The following is a 16,433-nucleotide window of genomic DNA, read 5'->3' as shown; positions in this document are numbered from 1 at the left end:
TAATGAGCACTGGGTGTTGTATGCAACTCATGAATCACTAAATTCTACCTCTGAAACGAACAAAACACTGTATGTTAACTAAATTGAATTTAAATAAAATATTTTTAAAAAAATAAACAAAAACAAAAAAACCAATACTCGTCAGGCAGATCCAGGCTGTGTGGGTCTGGAAGCTTTGACTGTTTTTCAAGCTCCTTTAAGGAAAGAGATACAAAATCACATATTCAAATCTAGGTACAAAAGAGAGTACTTATTTGGGATTTTAAAGAAATTCACAACAAGTTACTAGAGCCTTGGAAATTTAGGTCCCTTTCTTCTGAGATTTCTGTAGTCAATTTCCCAGAAATGCTCACCTAGAAATGCTTCCTGGTGGTGACCTGGTTTCCCCTCCCCACCTAGAATATTCTGGTCCCAGCATTCACAGGGCCTATGAAAGTCAAGGGCTAGAAGTTTAAGCTTTCTTAGGCTCTCCATAAATCTACAGTGATACTGATACTAGGTGGAAGAATTTTTTTTTTTAAAGATTTCATTTATTTATTTGAGAGAGAGAATGAGATAGAGAGCATGAGAGGGGGGAGGGTCAGAGGGAGAAGCAGACTCCCCGCTGAGCAGGGAGCCCAATGCGGGACTCGATCCCGGGACTCCAGGATCATGACCTGAGCCAAAGGCAGTCGCTTAACCAACTGAGCCACCCAGGCGCCCTAGGTGGAAGAATTTAACATGGCTGATGAGACCATGTATGAATAGCAAAGCATAATCATTAAGTTTACCGAAAGGACAATGGTTCATTTATCAAGTCAAATACCATAATATCCAAGAACAGCCCCGGAGGAGAGAACCAGTTCCCTAATTTTAGATCCTGAGAAGAAAATAACTGATCAAATATTCAGATTCTAGGGAAAAGAGGTTACATTACCAGTTCTAAAGCTGCCCCAACAACAACGGTTAATAAACCACTGAATACTGCAGGGAGGCTCGTGGGTAATGAAAATGATCCAGAAGACATATTTGCTCTACTCATTTTACGAACAAATGACTCCCATTGCACTAGTTTATGATTTAAATTAAATCAAAGATTATAAAGTAGATAATTAATAAGCATATGAAACTATCTTGAAATTAATGACTCAAAGAAGCTTTAATGACAGAAATGGGCAAAATAACGTTATTAAAAATTCTAAGGACACAATCCCAACAAGAATCCAAATAAGTAAGTTAGAAGAGGGGAAAAATGTCCTAACACATCTAGATAGGAGGATATAGGAGTGCAGTTAATAAGCATTCTGGTTCTCTGGACATCACTAAAATCTGGTTTTTGACCTCCAAGTCTACAATGGAAATATAATAAACAAATTACCTGATGGAATTATATTCAGAATAGTCTGCAGCTGAGCCAAACACTTGATTTCATACAACTTTCTCCTTTGAATTTCCTTAATACTTGAGTGATAACCAAGTATTTATACCATTATGATTTACCCCTTGTATTGCAGATACACATTCTATTATTAAATAACCATGGTTATTTAAGAACTAGATAACAATTTATTTTTTCTTTCAATTTAACTATTATTTTTTTCCAATGGCTACTAAGTTGTTAGGACATAAATACTAAGTTATTTGGAAAACTACTTAATAAATGAAACCGTTATGTATTACTTTTGCATTAGTGACACCAGGAAAAAACTAATGAGACTAAGCATACCATGAACAATAAAATTTGGAAACGTGGTGTTAGATGAGTACCCAGCACATAACAACTCCTACTAAATGTTAGTCAGTGTAACGAACAATATAAATGATATAAATATTTCAATGAGCTAAGAATTTGTCTACCACTTTCTTTCAATAGCATCAAACTAAAAGAACCCAGGGAGGAAAACAGAGAGAGCAGAGGAGGAAAGATTAAGCAAGGAATCCAAAGGAAATAAAATCACTTCGTGTTTTTGATCAACAGCAAGTCAAGTGTGGCATAGCACTTTATTAAACCCTGAGGAAGGAGCATGATTAAAATTTTGCCACTTGATGCATTTCTTCTACAAGGATGGTCGGATGACTGGAATGTCATCAGGAGGCCACCCACTTACCTCCCCAAAGGATGACTCAAATGTCAGCAATGCTATAGCATTCTGAAAGTCATCTACACCCGCCCACCCCCACCCATGACACACACATGGACTTCTCCAGCTTTGTTCTTTTCCCTGAACTCCAGTCTCACATCCTACTGCTTACCTGACATACCCATGTGGATGTCTAACAGACATTGAAGACGTTGCATGGACAAAAAACCCCACCTGTTTCTTTCCCTCCTGTGCACACTGCCCTCACACCTCCAGATATGCCCCCACCTAAAGTCTTCCCCGTCTCAGTAAATGGTAACTCCATTCTAGAGGTTGCTCAGGCCAAAACCCATGGAGTCATCTTGATGCCTCTTTCTCTCAAGCCCCACGTGCCATACATAAGTCCCGTGGGCTTCTGATGCATCTCACGTCTGGCACACAGCCCTAGCTACCACTCCTTCTTCCAGGACTATTGCAGTAGCCCCAAAGTCTCCTTGCCTCCCTACAGTCTACTCCCCAGGTAGTAGCTGGAGTGATCATTTAAAAATATTAACCAGAGGGCGCCTGGGTGGCTCAGTCGGTTAAGCGACTGCCTTCGGCTCAGGTCATGATCCTGGAGTCCCGGGATCGAGTCCCGCATCGGGCTCCCTGCTCGGCAGGGAGTCTGCTTCTCCCTCTGACCCTCCTCCCTCTCATGCTCTCTGTCTCTCATTCTCTGTCTCAAATAAATAAATAAAATCTTTAAAAAAAAATGAAATAAAATAAAAATAAAAATAAAAATATTAACCAGATTGCATTACCTTAAAGCCATCTGATGGTTCCTCATTGCTTCTGGAATAAATTTCAAACTCTACCATGATGTCCAAGGCCTTTCATGATTACACCCTGATACTTCTTTGATCTCGTTACCTGATCAGCTTGACCTACTTTTTTTTCATAGCACTTATTATCACCTGATGGTACATTATATATTTTTGGTTTACATTTTCTGTTTCTCCCCACCTAGAATGTCAACTAAAAGAGGAAGAGCTTTACATGTTATGGTCATTGCTGTATCCCCAGTGCTTAGAATAGCAAGCAGTCAATGAATATTTATTAAAAATGAGATATTTTTGCCTCATACTTTAGGAACTCAGTTTGGATGGCAATGTAACTATTGAGAATTCCACGGCTGCCGTGGTGACATGAATTAGAGACCAAAGATATTTGGGAGGGAATATATTTTTAGAAACAATAACATCTTTTTATACTTTGGTACTTTAAAGTATATTAAACCTTTTCACATACATAATCTCATTTGACCCTCTAACTCTGTGATGTCAGCATGGCAGGAATTATTACCCCATTTTGAAAACGTAGAAACACTCTGAGAGAGGATGAGATTTCCCCAAGATCACCCAGTGCTTATGACACCCAGGGGAATGAGTATATTTTGGAACTTCCACGGTAGGAGAAAGTGTAAAGTCGTGGCTTAGGGATACACACTTTGGGACCAGTCAGATCTGGGACTGAATTCTCACCCTTCCACTTACCAGCTGGACATTTAGTTTCTCCATCTGCAAAGAGGAGCTATAAGATCAACTGGAAGAACTTACGTACAGCTCCTAGTGCTGTAAGTGCCTGGCACAGAGAAGATGGAGGGTTCATTTGCATGGGTGTGTCTGTGTTTTATTAGACACTAAGATGTTTTGAAGAAACTAGTTCAGCCTGGTCTCCAGATAGTCATTTGGGATTCCTGATGGAATCACTAAATCCAGAAGGAAACTCCTCATGGCAGATTCCTATCTGTTCCATTTTAAGACAAAGGGAATGGTGTGGAGTCTTCTTTCCAGGTTGTGAGCTAAAAATCTCCCAGGCCATTCTGCACCCTTTGAACTTGAACACCTCAAGATGCTACCCGAGATGCCTAATTACTTTGGGATCAAAAAATCATTTCAAACAACCATCTACCCAGCAAGTCTAGTATATTCAAGGCCTTGGATTCAACTCCTTGGGTTTAGATGCTGAGAAGCCACCTGTTCTCTTGAACTCAAATCCCAGAACCCTTGTGCATCAGCAACATTTGGGAGTTATAAAAAAACGTCAATGCTCAGGCTCCCCCCGAGAGACTCAGATTCACTTACTCTGGGACAGAGATACTCCATCTTTAGCGTGCACCTGAATCACCAGGAGGGCTTGCTAAGACACGGATTTCTGGTGTCCTCCCCCTCAGGTCTGGTTCAGTAGTTCCAGGTGGGCCCCAAGATTGTGCATGTTAGGTACATGTCATTTTAGGTGAATTTGCATTTCAAGCATCGCTGCTGGCCTCAGGGCCACGCTTTGAGAACATGTGAATAGGGTAGCAGTATGAGTGCCCTAAGAGCCTAATGAAATTAATCTACCATCTCAGAATGATGATCAGTTATATTAGTAAGTTCCTGAATGATGCACTTTCCTTCTGTAACAGACATTAAAGCACTATCCACTTCATTCCTGGGGCTATCTGTTATTCTTCACTCAATCTCCCGATAGTTTTATCCATGCCAAGATACAGGGCCATCCCCAGATAATGGCTCACATTCCCTCTATCATTTGTTCTTTAGGAACACAGCACCCCAACGGGCCCACCTGAGCTTCTGCAGTCCCTTCCCATTTACATCTGAAGAATATTCCATGTGGTTACGATGGTGTAAAATGAAGCCCTTATTGTGAAGACCTCTGCCCAGGAAGATTTGGGCTTAGCCAAGCAGCCAGTGGTTAAAGCTGAGGGGTGCTGACGACCCAAGACTATATTCATCAGTCCGAAGCAAGGATGATGAGGAAGCAGCGCTTTTAGTGGAAGGCTGGAGCTGAGAATTCTACAGAGTAATTTCAGGAACACTCGGGCTCTGAAGGTTATTTCCCCAGAGCTCTCTGGAGCTTTGGGTCAGAGGAGGCAGGGGAAGTCAGTGGCTGCCAGGAGGCCCCTGCCCACCTCTAGACTAGATTGGCTGCTCAACCTCACCGACTGGAATGTGAAAAGCTCTTCCCTGGTGCTGCCCGGATTTGCTCATGACCAGGATGCTGTGGAGCAGAGGTCTCCTATTGCACACGAGACTCGGGACTTAGGATCAGGACTCTCAGCTTCTTCCAAGTCATTGCAGACAGAGGCTTAACATTTCCTCTGGACCACACACTCTGTTAAATGAAGGCTTGCAGCTGAAGCCCTTGCGTGTGGGTAATGATGAGGGGAAGATGCAGCTGGGACAACTAATTAGGTAATACCATGTTCGGAAGAAAAGAGGACCGTTTTAGAGACATGCAGAACACACAGAATGCACTTGACCCTCAGAATGTGCCAAGACAAAAATAGCCACCCTTTCATCACTAAGTCGCAAAAATCACTTTACAAATAAATACCCAAAGCTTACTCTGCCCACCTCATCTCCTATTCACTGCTGAGATTTAATCAATAGAGACTAATTATGTTTACTCTTAAACAAGTACTGCCTTTATCTATGACCCTGAAAAAGAACAGAATGTTCTCTTAGGTAGCAAGAAGAAGAAAGAATAGCAGAAGCTTACAGGACCACTTTTTATCACTTGGCTCTTGTCTCTTCTGGCTTACCTGGTGTTGCCTCTCACAACTGTATTCAATCAGCCCTCGAAGCCAGGAGATGCTCTGTTCACCTCGTCTTCTCCATAAGAGGGACTCTTCACTCTCACCTTCCCTCTTCAGATAAACACTCAGCAGGCCGGTCCCTGCTCCATACATGTGGTAGAAAAAGGTCAAGCACTGTTTTCCGGTGACTCCTCTCAGAGGCCAGGACAAGAGCTGTGCTTTTTGTCCATACACCATGTGGGAGGCCTCGATGTACATGTAGTAGCCTGGAAGGCAACGCAAAATCAGGTATTGTCAAACATGCGCACACACACACACATACACGCACGCGCAAGGAATATTCCCTTCTTTCTCTTCTGAGTAGTGTTCCTGGAAACAAATTAAATGAATGACTTCACCACCATCCTGAGGAAGGATTTTGTAATTTTGGAGAATATAATCCAAGAGGAATAGACATGCTACACAATCTAGACCATCAAAATAATTCTTTTCTCTTAATAATTTAAAATTCATTTTAAAATATAGGATGTAATTAATATTATTATAATACTAGCATTATGCCACTGATGCGGTGATTAACATATGGGACTTTACCCTACTAATTCATGGACAATGTTCTGGAGCTTCTAGACATGGGTTTTGGGGAGAGAGCATGGATTTTGTAGGCAGGTAGGTAGGTCTGGGTTCAAGTCTTGACTCTAATATTTGATCCTGATCTAAGGAATTATCCTCTCTCAACCTATATTCATCATTTTGAAATAAGGATTAATACTGTTTATACATATACAAATATAAGTTAATTATATTACATTTACATTTACTTTTCCTGTCTTATTTTTAATTTGTTTTTAATTTGCTGGTTTCAGGCAGAAGATTTGTCTGCACATAAATAAAACAGTGGTGTGCTGGAACCAGCTTCCATTGGCTCCCAAGAGTCAATTGGGTGACTTCCATTGGTAGGTCCAAATGACTTCATGTTGGTAGTTTGAAATGGGCCATGATGGATGTATTTGCCCCATAGAAAGCAGACATAGCTACAAATCAGCCACGGCCCCCCACCCCCCAGTATAACTGGTTAGTGTTAAATAATTACCATCCAGCCACTGAAATAAGGCATAAGGCAATATATGAACAGTGATTTCTAGATTAACGTCCCAGTGATATAATTCTGTAGACCCGAGGCTTATTTTAAAAGAGGTCCTGGGGGGCACCTGGGGGGCACCTGGGTGGCTCAGTCATTAAGTGTCTGCCTTTGGCTCAGGTCATGATCCCAGGGCCCTGGGATGGAGCCCCACGTCGGGCTCCCGGCTCCGTGGGAAGCTTGCTTCTCCCTCTCCTGCTCCCCCTGCTTGTGTTCCCTCTTTCGCTGTGTCTCTCTCTGTCAAATAAATAAAATCTTAAAAAAAAAAAAAAGATGAAATGCTCAGGTAGGGAAGAAAAGCAGCCTCCTCTAAAAGATGCTGTCCCCGGGCGCCTGGGTGGCTCAGTTGGTTAAGCGACTGCCTTCGGCTCAGGTCATGATCCTGGAGTCCCGGGATCGAGTCCCACATCAGGCTCCCTGCTCGGCAGGGAGCCTGCTTCTCCCTCTGACCCTCCTCCCTCTCATGCTCTCTGTCTCTCATTCTCTCTCTTGCAAAAAAAAAAAAAAAAAAAAGATGCTGTCCCCAGGAAAATGGAAAGTAGAGAGCATCAGGGCTCTGAGATGGACATCTTTGCAGAATGGAAAGGAAGCAATGGATCCATCATGAGTGAGAGATGACCTAAGAAGCACCTTCCCTCTAGTGATGACAGCATGCAACCTACTGGTAACAGTATGAATCCCAGACAGAATTAGTCTGAGGTCCTGGAAGAGAAGAAAACCCCTAATAACCCCCAGGATTAAATGAAATTCTTTCCTTTTTGAGTACAATGCACTAACCATTTAGTCTCCAGTGGGTGACGCATTTCTCTGGAAATGCTTTCAGCTCATGCACCTCTGGGTCTCAGGGTTTAGGCTGAAATCATTACCTCAGGTTTCCAGTTCCCGAGATCTTTGTGTTTCGGACCATAAAGTATGAAAGGAAATCTCCCAGGCTTTTGAGCTGTGTAATTATTCCACTTTGGGAAGACGGAGGTAACATCCAGGGGGATGTGAGTACAATGCCTTGTGCCCTTCTGGGGCACGGACGCCAGTCTATTTTTCTGGAGTAACGTGAGCCTCTCCAAAAGTCCTTGATATCTTCTCTATGTTAAGCACATATGCACATTCCACAAGGTAATACCAATTTAGACCAATCTGGATCAATGTCTATACATACAAACAATTTTAACATATTTGTCAACGGATCAGAATTTGTCTCTCTGATGCACAGACCAATTATTCCTCTTGATTCCAAATATGTTTTTCCTTTTGACTTGCATGTGACATTTCCTTTTCCCAGAAAAGATCAGAGCTTCACAGAGAGCCAGTCTGTCTCACATGTGTTTGGAAAGAGGAGAAAAGCCCCATGTGTTGACAAGCTCTGCCACATTATAACTCCAAATGTTGTCTGTCTCCGCAAACAAAAGCCCTGGATGGGAGCCAGGAAGCCCCAGCGTTGAAACCTCAGACCAGCTCACGTGTTCATGCACATGAAGGACTTCAATCTGTGGAAGGGATTATTAACCGAAGTCACTTTCTCTCTGTGGGTCATTGTTTAACATTCAAGACAGGGTTCCAATGGGTCTACGGGGAGATTGGGGTCCCATCTGTTCTTTGTGCAGCAACTGTGATGTGTTGAGACACACACCATATTCATAATTTGGAACAGTGAAGCAGCTGTTCCTTCAGTCTTGGTGCCTGCCCCCTCTCAGCAGGGCGGGGAAGGAGCTCAAGAGGCCTGTATGAACCACGTGAACTGAACGGCTAAGCTGCATTCATTAAGCTGAAGAGGAGTTTGAATTATCAGGGGAAAAAAAGAAAGACATCAGGACTTTGGGCAGAACCACAGCTAAATATGTCTGTCTAAAATTGCTTTTTACTATACCTTCTAAATGATTCTTAAAGCTTGTCATGAATGAGTTATTGTTTAAGGGGGATGGAGTTTCAGTTTGGGGAAATGGAAAGACTTCTGGAGAGGGATAGTGGTGATGGTCACGCAACAGTGTGAATGCACTTTACTACCACTGAAACGCACACTTGCAAATTATTAAGATGGTAAATGTTGTGTTATGTATATATCATCAATTTTTAACAGCAGCTTGCCATAAAGCCTTCTCTGTGTAAGTAGGATCTGACAATATCAGAAACTAGTATGATAAGATAAATCACAGAAGGATTGAAGGACACTGGAGATTTTGATAATCTGGAGCTAATTTCTCAGATGGTTACAGACTAGCTGGGTAGCCTTCTTGCTTGTCTGGATATCAACTACTGTAATGCTTAAAAGACAAGGACCCGGGGCAGCTGGGTGGCTCAGTCGGTGGCTCAGTTGGTTAAGCAGCTGCCTTCGGCTCAGGTCATGATCCCAGGGTCCTGGGATTGAGTCCCCCATCAGGCTCCCTGCTCAGTGGGGAGTCCGCTTCTCCCTCTCCCTCTGCCCCTCCCCCTGCTGGTGCACTCTCTCCCTCTCCCTCTCTCCTTCTCTAATAAATAAAATCTTAAAAAAAAAAAAAAAGACAAGGACCGGAATTCAACTGCTAATAAATTTCAGCTGTATAACACATTACATATACAATTGTGGTTTTCTTTTGTCAGACAGCATAATTTTATAAACACATGTCATTATTTGGTATTTCAATGCATCCTTGATATTTCTATCACACAAGAGGGAGTGTTCTTAGAAATGAAGACTTCACCCTTAATTATCAGAAATATGGAAGACTTATTGAAACATTAAACAATATCACAAAAGAAACGGATGCTGTCTCTCTCTGGAAATCATTAAGAAAATGATGAATAGCTGCTTTTCTAGAAAGCAGTTGTGGGGAGGTGGGCCTGGAGGACTTTTAATCTATTGGCCAGTAGACTCAGTGAGCTAGGAAATGTTACAATTGAAGGCATTTTCTCACTAAACGGGATAGTTATCTATTGATTTATTTATCCCACTATCTCTGGGCCACAAAACCCCGTAAACTCCAGGGCAACTAAAACTAATGTTTAGAGGGATTCTGAGAGCATGGCGGCATATAAATGTTAATAAAATTCCAACAACCAATAAAATCCTGCGAACTTTAAAAACCTGTCTTTACTGCCTTGTAAATAAGTAGCATCTGCGTCAGGAAAGACAAATTCTGCAGAGTCGCTCCCTTCTCCATGCGAGTCCAGATTCATCTGTCACAAATGCCTGCCTTATTTCATTAATGAAGGAGCCAAATCGTAGGGCAAGAGTTTTGGGTTTTTTTCTTTTGGTCTTTGTTGCTATTTTCCTAGCATGACTTGTCCTACTACATGACTGACTTAATCATTGGAAATATTTCCCAAACTTTAGTCATACAAATACCAACTTCATGATTTGATTTTGTCTGTCCACAAACCTGCAGTATTATCCACTTATATTCTTCTATAAATAGATTCCATTTTTATTACGTAAATACATTTATTCAAATAGGAAATTTCTTATTAGCATGAAAACAGGAAAAAAGCTATACATCTGGGAAATAATGGGTTTGATGGACTGGTTAGGTATTTTTCCTATACATGGATATGAGTATCGAATTAAAAAATATTCATCCACATACCACTTAAGTCACCCAGTAGTAGTTTGGAAAACATTGTTTTAAGGTCTACCCAAGCATTCTGGTTATGACTAAGTCATTTTACCTGTAGTCATAGGTCACGATATTCTTTTTTTTTTTTAAAGATTTTATTTATTTATTTGAGAGAGAGAATGAGATAGAGAGAGCATGAGAGGGGGGAGGGTCAGAGGGAGAAGCAGACTCCCTGCTGAGCAGGGAGCCCGATGCGGGACTCGATCCCGGGACTCCAGGATCATGACCTGAGCCGAAGGCAGTCGCTTAACCAACTGAGCCACCCAGGCGCCCAGGCCACGATATTCTATTTATAAAAGCACAGATGATGATACAGAACAATGATTCTAAGAAAGCATTCCAAAGATGAACATCACATTTTATAAAAGTTTCACTTATTATAAAAAATAACAGGGGTGCCTGGGTGGCTCAGTCAGTTAAGCATCTGACTCTGGCTCAGGGTCCTGGGATCGAGCCCCGCATCGGGCTCCTTGCTCAGGGGGAGACCGCTTGTCTCTCTCCCTCTCCCTCTGCCCCTCCCTGCTGCTGGTGTGTGCACACTCTCTCTCTCTCTCAAATAAATAAATAAAGTCTTTTAAAAAATTGTAAAAATAACAATACAATTCATTTGAGTGGAGCTGATACAGTATCAAAGCTTTTCACAAATATAATCTTAGTTATGATCATCACAGCAACCCTGAGATTAGCAGGCCATCCCTTGTTAACTTTATTTTACATTTGGGGAAACTGAGGCTCAGAGAACTTATGTGACCATGCTGCAGGCTATGAAGGCAGTAAATGGCAGAGTCAGCTCACTGTTCATTGGTCTTTCCACTAGACGACACCAGTAGATTTTGGAAAGATTTATTGCATCTCCAGATAGTGAATCAGGAACTACAGCTCCCTTGAAATTGCTATGTATGATGATGTGTTGAGTCTAATAAACACACAATAAACTGGCATGTCCATATGGACATGTGGCTTTTGTGAGCTGCTCTTTTTATTTAATGGGCCTATATTTACTGCCCATCTAATGCAGTTGTCTCTAAACAGCTTTGTATGCCTTTCCTCTTCCTATTTTCTTCCTGTATGTGTTCTTCCAAGTGTAAATTGATAGGCTTGAAGGATGGAAAGTGAAAAGGTAGAATGCAGTCTCCAAGACTAGAACGTTCCATTCGCAGGGCTTCTCTTTATTTAATTTGCCTGAGGTAGACCTGACTTTGTATAACAGCCTTATCTCCAGGGCGTTTGTCAAAAGCAACCAGTTAAACAAGTGTTTAACATTGCAACCGCCTGAGGTGATATTAACAATTGAAGCTAACAAAAGACTGACCAAAAATTTTTAAAGAAAAAAACTAGGTCATGGGATGGTCATGGGTGGAGGGCAGGGAGGGGCCTTGCAAAGCTCCAAAATATTCTTGGCAACCTCCATGGCTTCTCAGAGATTCCCATAGGATCAAGCAACCAGTTGGACACAACAGTGGCCAAGTTAATGATGCATCCTTGTATCAGTTCTCCCTCCTTTCTTGCTTTGCTACCCTCGCTCCACACTTCTGCTCCTTGGGACCACAGCTCCAAAAATACAACCTGTATACAAACCTGTATCTTGGACTTCACTTTCTTGGGAAACCTGCCTGACAGTATCCTATAGACCAGCCCAGTAGAATCATTTACAGTTCCCCGAAGCTGCCATGATACTTAGTGGTTCCATACTTTGCACGCTCCACTCCCTTGTTCTGAAATGCTCCCTCATCCTGCCATTCTTCATGGTGAACTCTCACTCATCCTTCAAGATGCTCCCAAGGAGAGCTAGCTGCTTCTCTCTGTGTGGTTCCATCTCCTCTAGAACTTAACCCGTATTATTTTACTTATTATAATTTGGGGGCAATTATTTGCTGCACAAGGCATAGTAGATGCTCAGAAAATGGGGAATAAATCAGGATCTTCTGGATTTATGACTGCCTCCAGTTCTAAGATGTTTCATCTTATAGACATGTAGCCTGTGAAACTGGTGGCTCGAACAAATAAATGTATTAAAGGGAACTTTATGGCTTCTGCTTTACTTTTTGAATGGGTGAAACTTGTCATATTGTGATCTGAGAGCCAATATATCTGCCTACATATGGCTCCAGCCACTGGACTCCAGAGATAGAAGAAGCCACCCTTTCAGGCTTTAGGATACACAATAGGTGTGCAGGTTACAGCACTGGAGTTCAATTTATAACATTGGTTCGCTGACATCAGAAATAGCTCAGAAAAGAATTTACTTTCTACTAGATGCATTTCTATAGAGGTCTAAAAATACCATGAGTTTGAATATATCCTTTCCAAGAGAAGATACCCCTCTTTGGTTGAAAGGTGTTAGGGTGAGATCATGCTGCTATATGAAGAATTGTGCCTTTCACATATAAGCTGTCACAGCTGTTCCAGGTCATTTGTGGTCTCTTAGTGTCATGTAGGCTGGGAAACTCCGGTAAGACAGTGTGGACAGAATATGGCCATTAGAGACTGACGTTCCTGAGATTCTGTCCCTACTCTACCTGTTTCTACTGTGTGGTCCTGGAAAAACACTTAACTTCTCTGAGATTTGGTTTTCTCATGTGAAAAACAGGCATCCACTTACTTTACTTCCACTCACTTTGTGGTAAGGATGTGTTTACAGACTGAATGTCTATGTCCCCCCCGCAAATTCATATGTTGAAACCCTATCCCCCAATGTGATGATATTAGGAGGTGGGGCCCTTGGGAGCTGATTAGGTCATGAGGGGTGAATTCTCTTCAATGGGATTAGTACCCCTTTAAAAGAGAACACAGAGAGAGCCCTTGCCCCTTCGGCCACATGGGGACACAGCGACAAGATGGCCGTCTATGAACCAGGAAGCAGGCTCTCACCAGACACCGAATCTGTTGGCGCCTTGATCTTGGACTTCCCAGCCTCCAGAACTGAGAGAAAGAAATGTTTGTTGTTTAAGCCATCCAGTCTGTGGTACTTTTGTTATAGCAGCTCAAACTAAGACAAGATGTAAAGTTCCCAGCGTAGTGCCTACACATGGTAAATGTTCCATAAATGATCACTAGCTAACATTATTTCCCTAGTAAAGCAATTGTTAAAGTAATTTTAAGAACAAAACCAAAACACCTTCAATCCAATTCTATATTTGTAGGTACCCACAGCAAACTTTGCTACCTCATCTGCATTACTGTAGATAGGCATAAAAAGATCTAACCTGTAAAAGATTTTCTTTAGTTAGAAAATGGAAACATGCTTTGAGAACCTTTTAAAAATTTGCATTGAAACGGGTAAAATAAAGACTGGAAGAAGGCAGACCCTAGAAGCAATGTGCTGAAAAAAATCAGAATTCTCTTGATTGTGCACCAGAGAATTTCATTTAACGTATAAAGCATTTGCTGGGAGTGAATACTGGGCACACTAAGATGTTTTTGCATTATAATCTTTGCAGAACATCCAGCCAGCTGAAACATCCTTCAAAGTTTTCAGAGACAAAGCAAACACTAACATATCATTTTCTTTAAACAAGGCCACACCAAGTTAACTAATGCATGGCCCTATAAACTGGGCAAAAGGTAAATAAAGGAGCAAACTTAGGAGTCGTTGAGTGTCTACTGAATGTGCTTCTGCTAGGTTGTCACAGACTTTGCATAGAGGGGGAGTGGGTAGAATGTGGTATACACATTAAACAAACTCATGTTATCTTAGTAGAAAGATGTGAGGGGCAGGACAAAGGCCATTTTGTGTCAGAAGATGCTCCCCTGCTCCTTCAGTGTTCAGCACGCTGCGCTAACTCCGGGGAGGGATTCTGTTAGGTGTTGAATCGCGCCCTCCTAAAATTCACACACTGAAGCCCTAACTCAGGTACTTCAGAAGGTGGCTGTGTCTGCAGATAGAGCTTTTAAAGAGGTAATGAAGTTGAAATGGGGTTGTTCGGGTGGGTCCTAATCCAACGACGAGAGCTCAGGACACAGACAACACAGACTAATGGCCAACCATGTGAGGACACAGCCGGAAGGAGGGCATCTGCAAGCCCAACAGAGAAGCCTCAGAATGAAACAAACCCTCTCAACTCCTTGAGCTTGGACTTCTAGCCTCCTGAAACGTGAGAAAATAAATTTCTGTTGTTTAATTAAGTTGCCCAGCATTACTTGTAGTATTTTATTAAGGCAGCATTAGCAAGCTCATACTGAGTCCAAATACCTGCCCCTCAGGTTATTTATAATCCAGTTGGGAAGTTAAAAGTGATATACACGTAGATGGATTAGGTAAGTACTACTAGACTGGCAAGAGAGTGACTGTGGGGGAAGCAACAGCCACTGTTACCAGTTAAAAGAGAGCCAAGGGAGGAGAGATCATGGAGACGAGGAAAGGAGGGGCAGAGACATCTTTGTTGAGTCCCTACTTCCCATAAGCACTGTGGGACCGACTTCCATACAATGTCATCAGAGTTACTGGCCACTCTCCTCAGTCTCCTTTGCTGGTTCTTCCTCTTCCGACCTCTGAGCTTTGGAGTGCTCCAAGGCTTATCCCTTGGTCCACTTTTGGGTCTACAAGGGCTCCCTTGGAGATCTCACCCAGTCATATGGTTTTAAATATCATCCATATGTCAACAACTTCCAGCTCAGCCATCTTTCTTGAACCCCTGACCGTCCACTAGACACCTCCCCTTGAATAGCCATTAAGAATCTCAAATCTGACATACTTAAAACTGAGCTCCTGATCTTCCCAGGAAACCTCTCCACTCCATCTTTTCTATTTAGTTGTCGACAACTCATATTCCAGTTGCTCAGGTCAAAATCATTGAAATCATCCTTGATTCCTCTCTTTCTCTTTTACCCATAGTTAATCTATCAAGAGATTCTGTTGGCTCCACTTTCAAAATATATCCGGAATTTCACCCCTCTTACCACCTGGTCCAATCCACTGTCACTGGATTCACCATCATCCTCAGTCACCTGGATGCCTCACCTTATCCTAACTGGGCTCTCTGATTTCACTCTTGCCCATTTCCATTTCTAGTCATTTCTCAACAAAGCAGCCACAGAGATCCTCTTAAAACCAGGCCAGGCCACTTTCTTACTAAGCTCAACATTCTCCAGCATCCTCCCATTTCAGGTAAAGTAAAATCCAAAGTCTTTCTAACTAATGAGAAGGCCAGGGCCTGGCCTACGATTATTTCTCTGATCTCATTGCTATTTGTGGGACACACTGGGCATTCTTTCACTTAAGGGGCTTCCCACTGGCTGCTCACTCTACTTGGAACACTTCTTCCCAGATACACACTAGGATAGCTACCCCAACTCTTTCCAGGTTACCTTCTCAAGGAGCTCTGTTATGACTCTCCTATTTAGATAAGCTAACTCCACTCACATCCTCCTCCCAACGTCCAAGCTCCCCTGCCCTACTCTATTTTTTTCTGTAGCAATTTATTACTTTTTAACATACTATACAATTTATAGTTAAGTGTAGTCTTTGTTGTCTGTCCCTACCTACTAGAATAGAAGGCCTACAAGGGCAAATGATTGCTTTGTCTGTTTTGTTCATCTGTGTTTCCCAAGTACCTAAACTGGACTTGGCACAAAGTAGACACTCAATGAATATTTGTTGAGTGAAGGAATGAGTGAATAATAGAGCATTAACTGAGGATTTATTATATACCAGGTCATATCCTAAGTATGTTTTAGATATCCTCCCATACATAAATGATACATACATAAATGTCACCACAATCTATGAGGTAGGTACTAATTATTTCACATATAGATAAGGATATGAGATTTAGAGAAGTTCAAAGGTGGAACTGAGATTTGAACCTTAGCAGCAGTGTAGTCCCAAACCCCTCAATTTTTAAACTCAACCAGCCTATAAATCAGGTAGATAGGTAAGGAGCTATAATTATTCTCATTTTCGAGATGACACAAATGAAACTGAGAGATTTTACATAACTTTCTCATGGTTTCATACCTAGTGAGTAGGGTATGAGTCTGGTGACCATCCTTACCCTTTTCAAAGACCCTTTCCCTTTATCCATTCATCTGTTGAAGGGCATCTCGGTTCTTTCTACAGTTTGGCT

General features: G+C 42.0%; 1 protein-coding gene across 2 annotated transcripts in view; it reads right to left on the bottom strand.

Moving 5' to 3' along the window:
• MAMDC2 (MAM domain containing 2) overlaps nt 1-16,433 on the bottom strand; it is a 142,433-nt gene that overhangs the window by 2,065 nt on the left and 123,935 nt on the right. The window contains exon 12 of one of the 2 annotated variants that reach the window (XM_081802829.1): nt 5,647-5,906. In XM_081802829.1, coding sequence (XP_081658955.1) covers nt 5,647-5,906 — 260 coding nt within the window. Of the gene's footprint in view, nt 1-5,646; nt 5,907-16,433 lie in introns of those variants that run through there. The other variant, XM_081802830.1, reaches the window with a different exon arrangement.

This window comes from Leptonychotes weddellii, chromosome 14, assembly GCF_054177405.1.
Source record: "Leptonychotes weddellii isolate Sample4059 chromosome 14, ASM5417740v2, whole genome shotgun sequence".
NCBI classification, from domain to species: Eukaryota; Metazoa; Chordata; class Mammalia; order Carnivora; family Phocidae; genus Leptonychotes; species Leptonychotes weddellii.
The sequence above is the reverse complement of the archived record's forward strand: the minus strand, read 5'-3'. Positions and strand labels throughout refer to the sequence as shown.